The sequence below is a fragment of the Camellia sinensis genome, chromosome 4, assembly GCF_055761805.1.
Source record: "Camellia sinensis isolate YWXY chromosome 4, ASM5576180v1, whole genome shotgun sequence".
Classification (NCBI taxonomy): Eukaryota; Viridiplantae; Streptophyta; class Magnoliopsida; order Ericales; family Theaceae; genus Camellia; species Camellia sinensis.
The window spans coordinates 155,240,222-155,250,790 of record NC_138964.1 but is presented as its reverse complement, the minus strand read 5'-3'; the positions used below and the strand labels follow the sequence as shown (position 1 = coordinate 155,250,790).

The following is a 10,569-nucleotide window of genomic DNA, read 5'->3' as shown; positions in this document are numbered from 1 at the left end:
AACAACTTTGACAGGAAAGCAAAGCACCATCTTGTAGTTTCTCTATTGTGCCCAACTTTTCGGTTTCTTTTGCCATTTGTATTGGTTTGGATAGTAAGAGAAATGCTTAACCACCTATTTTATCATCTCTAATTAGACCTTTAATAAGTTAACAAACAATATTAATTAATTAATTAATTCTTTTCAAACTCTTCTCTCTCATTTCAAAATTATTTACCACCTCATTAGAGGTACAATTGACGGTGATAAAATGTGAAATATAACAAAACTCGAATAGTAAATAGCTTATGCAATTAATTAACATTTGATATTTTGTATATATATATAGGGTTAAGATTCTCTCATATTGAGATGTCAACATGAGAGAATTTGAAAGGCTCGTAAGATCTACTACGAGTCTCATTTTGATGATCTAAACTATTCATTTTGTAAATCCGTCAATGTAATCCATGAAAAAATTTAAATCAATCTGATAATCGTAACATTTTCATTTTATTACATTTGTCTTTAAAAAAAATAGACATTCAATTTCAAAAATATATTTATCGTCTATTTTTTCAGAGATAAATGCAACAAAATAAAAAAATTATGATTATTGAATCTAACTAATTTTTTTTTATAGATAATATGCATTAAGAGCCCTATAATGAACGATTTGGGTCATCGAAACGAAACTCTTGATGAACTCTATAGGCTTCTCAAGTTTTCTCATACTAAGATCTTAACATGAGAAAAACCCAACCTATAATACATATATATGTACGTGGTTGTGTTAGACTTTAGGTCGAATTTGGACCAAACCAGGAGCTCATAGCTGGTGGTTTTCCATTGGATGGTGTCTTTTGATTGGTAACCAATAGGTGTGTATAAATACACTCCATACATCAATGTTACAATTGTTAATAACAACACTGAAATGTCTGGAGTGTGAAAGCTTTTGTTCTGTGAATTCAAGGTGTCGCTCGATCAATGTAACGTAACCACATTGCCTGAGTAAGAAGCGCACATGAATCATTCACCATAGTTCCAAGTAAAAGCCTAATGTTTTTCTTGAACTGCTTCAGCATTCCTACATGAATCATTCACCAGAGTTCAAGTAAAAGCCTAATGTTTTTCTTGAACTGCTTCAGCATTCCTTATGTTTACTCCTACGCATATTCAGCGTCTCTCCATGTGGTCTCCACTACTAATTCATGAACCCTCGACTTTGGAAGCTGTTTAGATCCAGCTCATAAACATAGCAGGCAGCACCAAAGGTGGATACATAATGGCTGTCGCTAAAGGTAAAATCATACATAATGAAGGTCATTATAGCCGAAGGAGCTCTTGTGGATCACAAAGAAGGTGAAATCAGAGGGCCACTGAAATATGATATTTCTTAGTTTTCCTGCTCTGACAAATGCCGATCACTTTCGCATGACACTGTCTAGATATGCATGATCTCCTTCACCAGGTTGGCCATAGAGCTTGTGTAGTTTGAAACAAACATTCAATCTCATACAATCAACCTTCTTGGTATCTCCTCCTGCCAACAGTCGCAAGCAAATACACAAACCAGTACAAGCAACTTGTGTCACAGCCTGACAAGCCTCTTCATAGAATAACAATTTTTTTTTTTTTTTTTTTTTTTGCAAAAGGAGTCCCCCACACTCAATTGAGCTGGAATCTGTCCATAGAACACATAAAATGCACTTGAGAGATCTCAAAATTTTGATGCTTCATCACTTCTCATTGTTATATGCTCACATGCCACAACTTTTGACAAAATAAATAAGGGGGGTTGCTCAAGGACATAGCTGCTCATTGGTCATCATTCACACATGCAAAAATTTTGAGAGCTTCTAATTACATCAATAAATGTCTCTCCACACCTACATGTACATCTTTCACAGGCATATAATGTGGCAGGTGTAAAGAGAAATTTGAGGTGTGTATTTAGAAGCTCTCCGCAAGTTTGGGTGCTTCTAAAGACACCCAAAAACCTTCTCTCCTCATCCATCCCTTGCGAAGTTGCGAGAGGGGATGGGAGTGATGAGAATTCTTTAGAGTGTATTTAAAAGCACCCGCAAGTTTTGGATTCATTACCTTTCTTTTTCACTTTGAAACAGCCAGATAAAATTGTCTTCTTTGAGAACAACTAAAGTAGGGAGAGTTCAACAATTCTCCAAACAATTAGATGGTAAAAGCCACCAAACTCTTTGGATTTAAACAACATATATTACAAAATACAAAGTTTCCCGCCCTTGGAATCCACATTCTGCAGGTGAAATCTTGATTGAATGATTCCATTGGATTGTGCCTTCTCTGTCATCACTCAACCAAGTGAGTTGATCAAGGGTAGTTTAGCATTCGCATCAAGAAAACCCCGTATAATCACATCACGGGGCAGGTTCAAAACTTGATGTGATCTTCGCTCTTCAATCAAGATTACCAGATGCTGACGTGCCCGCTTCATATTGAGCATGATGGCAGAATGTGGGATATTTTTAAGGCATGGGAATCAAAAATAGATTTAGCATGGGGAGGAAAAAAACATACCTAGTTGAACAGAAGTTCATTGGCATATTGATAAGAATCCCTAGCTACATTGCTCTTCCTCATCATCCTCTTCTTCGTCCTCGTCAAAATCAGTAGAAGCAGGCTGCCCATTAAGATCCACATTTATACCATTCATCTTCCTTACAAACTGTCCCCGTACACGAGGTCTCCTTTCGGCAAGCCTTTTCCGGTTAACATACCTAACCTTCTTGTCAAAACAACGTTCTTTCCTCTTCTGCCTAAACTTCATCAAGGCTGCCTCTCTCCTATCAACTTTACTTATTTTTCCTTCATTGGCCGATGGACTTCCATGTGAAGGCCATTGATGGGTTGCAGGCATTTGACCCGGTTGTGTGTATATGCTAACTGGGTGGTAATAGGGAAATGATGCCATACCTTGAACATGAGGACGACAATGCGGCGGAATATGACCATACTGAGGCAACATATGGTTTGGCAGATCTTGAAGATTATTTTGATGCATTTGTGCCGATGACATCATAACTTGATTCATTACGCCTGAAATATAATATGGATAAGCAGTATGCGCATGAAATCCCGATACATCTCCGTGAAACTCATTGTTCAGATGCATATGCAACTGAGCAAACTCTTCCATCTTTGAGTTGTTCTGTTGTGGAAATTCCATTAACACAGGGGGAGTGGAAGATCTCTCCATACAAAGAGAATCAGGGTTACTGCTACTGCCTGGAAAGTCATCTCCTTGAAAATGGCTTTCCTGTGCCTCTTCATTCTCGCAATCTTGGGTATCATTGCCCGCTTGTCCAACCCGTGCATTAAGTTTGATTTCAGTGCTCAAATCTCGAGTAGCAATTTCATCATCAGGGGCAACCCCTTGGGTATTGCTTTTGGGCATGCTTGATTTGACATAAGTGAAAAAGGCTGAAGACTCACCAATTCTTAGTTTATTCTTCTTTGGACATGATGTGAATTGTCCTGAAAATATTCCCACAACTTTTTATTAGTAAAGAAACCTGAAATGTCATTCTTGATGTAAATTATTTAACATACAGCAAAACAAGAGCTAAAAGAATGAGCAAGACCATAAATTGGCTAGTTTAAATTGAAGCTAACACACTATTAGATCACTACTAGTCCCAAAAGTTTTAAGTTGTTAGGAAATGGACCCAACAATATATATCAGGCTAACATCCTCCCTCACATGCAACCCATCTCGCACTTGGATTGGCAAACAGATCAAGTGAACAAAATGCACAAACACAGGCAGAACATAGTGCACAATGACAGAGATAACAAAGGTGACAAGACTTGAGCCCAGGCACAATGACAAAGATAACAGGGGTGGCAAGACTTGAACCCGGACTTCTTGGAATCAAAACTTCAATACTATGTTAAAACAGCAATCAACACTAGTCCCAAAAGTTTAAGCTGTTAGAAAATTGACCCAACAATGCATATCAAGCTAACAGACTGTGTAAACAGCAAAGCTATTGTTTGATACCCAAACAAACCACATGCAAAAGGCAGTTGATGCAAAACCACGAGGAGTGCTCACCTGTTCGGTGGTCACTAATTCCCGGCACAACTGGTTGATAATCCAGTGAATCCGTTAGTGAAGGCTCTACAGGAGCAGCAGCAGTGGGAGCATTTAACTGAAAAGTACAGATGCACACCGAAAAAAACGTGCACACAAAAAAAAATGTTAGTTTAGATATTGCTACTCACAAAGCAAAATAATTGTTTAACTATATACAACAGCTACAGAATAAACACTAGCCTCAAGTCATTTTACAGATGGAAACAGCACTTGATTAGTAAAGCTCTCTCAGTGAATCCTTCGCTGTTGTTGCAGTAAAATAGTTGGGGAAGCCAACAAACAGTAATGCATTTAAAAAATGTCAAGTTAATGGTATTTCTGAAACCACAACCACCATTACAACTGTATATGTATTGCATGATAACTGCATATGTATCATATGTAACCCACATTTTATAGCAAGTATCATGTGTATCTTAAATACCATCATGCCAAAAAATATGCAGCTAAAATGTGGCACATTGACAATAATGATAAATTTTCCTCAATAATTGCCTAATTCCACTGTCTTCGGAAGAACATAGAATATATTTCCTTCCCATCTTCTCTTCTTTAATAGGAAAATTTGCTGTTTTAATTTTATTGTGCTTATCCAAATTTCACAGCCCCCGTCCCCCTTGAAATGATTTCACCAATTACTAACTCACAGTAGACAATAAATACCAGTTCCTAACTTCCATATATTTGAACCAAGTTATCCATTTATTAAAATCTTTTACATTTTCTATACCTTAGTTCCTTCATTTTTCATGTAGTTTTCTCGAAGTTATCAAGCACTGTATACCTTAAAAATTCATATTTCAATACCACATTAAAAAAAAAGCCTTTTATTTCATACACAATATGTAAGCTCTTAACTAGCAGCCTTTCTTGCAACCTATTATATATCACCTTCATTAGTAACATGTACAGAGGATGTTGACACCCATTTTGCCCACCAGTCATGTTTGAGGACACAAAATTTCAAGACTACACAACTGCACACCTGTATCTGAGTGCATACATAATACAAATATCAGTTTCTACTTTGTAATACATTATTCAACAATCTAAAATTTTTCTGCTTTCTTTTATTTATATTGTTAATGTCTTTTTCATCAGTCATTAAAAACGCTGTCAAAGAAATTGCAAAACTAATTTTTCAGATAATAGTATTCAATTTATTTTTTAAAAAAATATTTATCAAAATCTAATAAAAAATGGAGGGCTGTTTGTTTGTTAATTTTCTATAAAACTAAATATTATTTTTCTTTGCATAATGGAAATGCTATTTTCAAATATATAAAAATGCATCTAGCTAATTTTTGTGAAATTCTAACCATGAAAATTAGTTTTGTTAAAAAAGAAAACAAAAAGACAATAATAATAAATCTTATTTTTATTATTAGATAAGAGCAACCTTAGTTAATGGACTAACATCATCTCCAAAAAAAATTCAACCTTGGCCCTCAACCAAATTGCCCTTAAATGTCCACCCTTAATCTAGATTTCATATATATATATATATATATATATTACATAAAGTATTAAGTCACGCAGGAGACATCTTGAATTTGGGGAAAAAGAGAAAGATATTGGACATATAGAGAAAGAGAAGGAAGCAAAAATATAGAGATGGAGGGCTATCAGCCACGACTAGCCACTCTATCCTCTCTCCTCCACCTTTGGTGGTCACAACCACCACGGCACCAGGTCCTCTCCCTTTCCCTCTCTTCTTCATTCTTCCACTTTGACCAGTAGCCCACATCCATCAACAAAGAGCCAACTGGCCACCTTTGTAGACCTCTGACTAAAGCTACCCACTTGCCTCAGTAACCCCAACCAACCCTTTTACTCTTTTCCTAAAAAGGTCCAATTCTGTTAAACTCATGTTTTTGAAATGACCAATTAATTCAAAAAAAAAATTCCTAAAACACATGTTTTGAAGATGACATCACACGCTTGAACTAAACGTTAGGTAGTGACCACTATTATCAAACCAAGGCCATATGTCAGCTTTAAGATCATTTTTCAATGCCAAATAAAACATTAATTTTCTGACTCATTTTCCTAAAAATAGTATGGGTCAATATTGGAATGTGGCAAAAGCATGATGTTCATAGACAAGACACATAAGGATCACACTAATGTTTCAGATTTCAAAAGGGATAACTTCTCATCAAACTATTCATAAAATCATATGAACAACCCTGTCTAATGTCTTTCAGTGCACAATCTAGTGTCACCAGCATAAAAAGGTTTTTTAGTGATCTTTAAATTACCATAATTTGCCTCTGTATCACTATGACCTCATCTTCCTGATGGGTTGACACACATATCTCTGGATTTGCACTCTTCCGGGACTTGTCGTCTGTGTCATCTGAGATCAGAGTAGTGCTGTTTGTATTAGCATCACTAGGGTCTGATGCCACAAGATCAAAGTCATAGTTCAACATGTTCTTATCTGCCAATCCAAGCTGCCCACAAAAAAGAATAAATGACAATAAGAATATCGCTCTATAGAGATGAGATGAATATTTTTTTTTGTTGTTGATAAATTAGAGATGAGATGAATAATACAAAAACCATAAGAAAAGCATACCAGCATACAAGCATACACTTATACAATAAACAACATTCAGACAGGAAGTGTCAGAATGGGATATGAAATATAGAAAACAATGTTTGGTTGGCTATTAGAAATTATTAATACCATGCATTCTTTGACTTGAATGGAAAATGCATGATAGGGGAAGAGGGGAGCTTTCAAATAACAAAAGAACATAAAGCATTACGTACCATTCGCCTTCTCCTCCACATGTGAGTCCATAAATTTAACAGTTCATTAGTGCGTAAAGGCTTCACAAGATAGTCAGCTGCTCCAAGTCTCAAACACTTGACAACGATAGATACCTCATCTTGTGCCGACATCACTTGGAAAAACAAAAACAGGAAAAGGAGGATCAGTTTCTAATCTACTACAATAGAAGAAAGCAAACATTTGGGGAAAACAGTGATGTAAACAAGGCCAAACTTACTGATCACAGGAATGCGTCGCAACTCTTTATCCCTCATTATGTATTTCAGCATCTTCAATCCTTTCGCCATAGGAATGTCAACTTCAGACAAAATGATATCTATGTCTGGCCCCTCAGCATTCAGTGCATCAATCACTTGCCTGGCTGACCTCACCGAAGTTACTGCAAAGCAACAGTTGCCAATAGGCAGCATAAAAAATGTACATTACCTTGAGATGTAAGTACAAGTACATCAAATTAGTGGACTCAATAGAGGAGCTCTCCATGCGGATGAATTAAAATATCAAACTAATTACAAGAAGAAGAAAACAAAAGGTTATGGCAAAAATGGCAAACAAAAAGCTTTTAGTTTAAGTTGAAGTGGCACAAATTGACAATATGCTATGAAGCATGGGTACTTCGATAAACATGTCGTACCTGTACTGGATACTTAGCGGCGTACGGTACTTCGTAGGGTACTTTTGCATACGTATCAGGTACACGAAACACGTACTCAAATTTTTTCTTCATAATTTTTGACGTCCGTAATATATACTCAAGTCGTTCTGTATTTTAGTCGAAACAATATTTTCTTCTATTACAGAGATAAAATTCCTTTCAATAGACTTCATCGTTATTTTTAGTTTTATGCTTAGCACGATTTTAAAATTAAATTATGGTTTGTAAGTTATTCAATTACTTTTGGCATTAAATGTAAAATTTTAGGTTGTATCTTAACAAACTAAACAATTTAATCAATTTTTGCATTAATCCAAATTAAAAATAAATATTTTTTTTACAAAAGTGCCAAACCGTACCCTACTTTTTTAGATTTTACCATATCGACGTACCCGTATCGTACTAGTACCAGTACTCGTACTTGTACCCGTGCTTCATCATACATGTGCTTCATCAACAATATGAAAGGAATTAACACAAACGTCAATTGCAAATAGGCTGATTGCATCAGTGACTCAAAATCAAGATGGCTATCGAAACTCGTGGGTGTCACTAAATTAAAGCTATTGTAGAGCACTGTTGGTGCTAAAGTCCCGAAATCTAGCTGAATGGCTGTTCTTTGAGTTTCTTGCCATTTATCGAAGACTGCAAGCACTCCATAGTCATTACAACATGTAGATTCAGATAAAAGAAAACTAAAAGAACCACACAAAGAAAATTATATATATATATATACATAATACATCCCTCATGCTCTCTTTGTACCAAAATGCCATTTCTTGACAAAACATTCATGCTTAAGTTAAAGAAGCTGAATTCAAGTTTATCAAACTGCAAAAAGACCCTGTCATCATATTTTGTAATATTAAACTTGAAGCAAAGAATTGCTATGAAATGAGTCAATATTGTTCCACTGGTATCGTCCAATAATAACAAACACAGATCAATAACTATACATACTTGCTGCTTTTTCAAATAAAAATAATTACTTTGTAAGAATTCATATTCATATTCCAAATATGCTATTTTCTCAAAATAATTACTAGTTCCAAATCAAACTAACACCATATAATTCATATTCCAAATCCCAGAACTAACACAACAGAAAATGAAACTAAAATCTATCACAGTACAAATTCAAGACTTCATAAAAACAGTATCAGAAGAACCAATACCTTGATAAGAGCATTTGCGTAGAAGCCTGACAACCTCTTCAGAACTCTTGGCATCGTTGTCGCAAAGCAAAATCCTCACTTTGCTGCGATCAATAAACGCATCACTGCCCTTACCACCACCACCACCACTTGGACCTCCATCTTTGTCCAGCACAACAATCTCATCCCTCTCCATCTTCTCAATTTCAACCAAGCTCACAACATCAGCTACCCATACACCTCCATCAAAATTAGGGTTTTCAGATTCACAGAACACTATATAACCTCTTTGAAATTAGGGTTTCGAATTCACAAACCGACTTTAGAGACAAAAACCTAATTTACAGACAAGAAGAGCCCCGAAACCGAACTGTCAAAAGTTTGGCAACTGATCAGGAAAGTCGATCTATCCGACGGTCCTGATCGGGCGAAGACTGTAGAATCAACGTCCGGATTTAGAGAGAGAGAGAGTCGAAGTCGTCTTCTTCTTCTTCTGGTCCGTCTCTCAGCTACAGGCTTTTTTCTAGCTAAGGCGGTAGTGGTGGTTGCTAATTTGCGCTGGGAACAGAGGGATGATCTGGAGCGTTGGGAGTGAGTGGAACGGAGGGTTGGGATTGGTTTTGAGGTGATTAATTATTCAGGATTAACATGGCTAATTGTTTATGTTTTAAACCAATCATGTCGAAGAATTTTAAGGGGATTTGGGCCTAGCTATTTAGGTATGTTTTGTTTATGATTTATAAGTTGATTTTTTTAGTTATTACAAAAAGGTGTAATAAAAAAAAAAAAAAAAAAAAAAAAAAAAAAAAAAAGTAAAGAAGTGATGTGGTCTAAATAAATCAATAAGGGGGTGTTTGTTTTGAAAGGATTGGGCATGTGATTAGATTATTAGTTTGGGTGGACTAATAGTCTGTTGTTTGTTTCAAAAGTTTTGCTTCAGACTAATAGTCTCTCGGAACTATTAGTCCCATATTTGTAGGACTATGCTATCCCATGGGGGTGGGATAGAAACCATGAGATAACTCATCCCATGGGATTAATTAATAAAATTATATTTTTATCCTCTAGTATTTAATTATGTATTATATTGAGTAAAATTCAATAAAATTTAAATTTCTCAATTTAAAAATAAATAATTTAATTTAATTTTTATTTTTGTTTTATTTATTTAATTTTTTAAAATAATTATTTATAGATATTTTATTGATGTTTTATTTTAAAATTTTGTTTATATTTTATTTAATTTCATTATTTAAATTTTAATAGATGTTTTATTTTATTTCATTATTTAATTATTATTATTATTATTATTTAAAATAAATTTATTTAAAATTTTAATTAAAATATCATATATTTTTATTGATATTTAATTTATTTAATTTTTTAAAAATAAATTTATTTAATTGTGCAAAAAATAAAATAAATTTTTATTTAATCTAGCTAAAAATAATTAAAATATTATAACTATGTTTAATATTGCTATACTGAGTAAATAATTGAAAAGGATTAAATAGTCATTTGAGCATTTATCTTTCTCTATAATATCCCAAACAAATATTGGATTCACTAAAAATAGTTCAATCCAGACATCTAATCTCATGACTAAACAAATATATGATACAAATCCAGTCCAATCAAATAGTCCGGGGATAATATATCTCAAGACTAATAGTCTGATGGATTACAATCCCTCCTTATCCAGTCCGTCCAAACAAACACACCCTAAGTTAATAATCTGATTTTTTTTAGATGTTGCCAAAAGATTAGTAATTTATTGATTTTTTACAAAAATATGTATAGAAAAATAAAGAAATTATGTGATAACTTATAAGAAATAAGTCAA

At 34.4% G+C, this 10,569-nt stretch overlaps 1 protein-coding gene across 6 annotated transcripts; it reads right to left on the bottom strand.

Annotated features, from left to right (window-relative positions):
- Window positions 1-985: 985 nt before the first annotated feature.
- LOC114285600 (two-component response regulator-like APRR1) lies at window positions 986-9,367 on the bottom strand. Of its 6 annotated transcripts, none has more exons than XM_028228647.2 (7): window positions 8,748-9,367; window positions 7,135-7,296; window positions 6,896-7,029; window positions 6,379-6,573; window positions 4,076-4,172; window positions 2,539-3,495; window positions 986-1,666 (listed from the first exon to the last, which is right to left on the bottom strand). In XM_028228647.2, the coding sequence occupies exons 1-6, from the start codon at window positions 8,920-8,922 to the stop codon at window positions 2,579-2,581; spliced, it is 1,680 nt and encodes a 559-aa protein (XP_028084448.1). In that variant the 5' UTR covers window positions 8,923-9,367; the 3' UTR covers window positions 986-1,666; window positions 2,539-2,578. The 6 variants fall into 6 exon arrangements, with proteins under 6 accessions (XP_028084448.1, XP_028084449.1, XP_082722744.1 ...); XM_028228648.2 differs by having other exon boundaries at window positions 986-1,525; XM_082866618.1 differs by having other exon boundaries at window positions 7,135-7,343; window positions 8,748-9,229.
- Window positions 9,368-10,569: the final 1,202 nt, after the last annotated feature.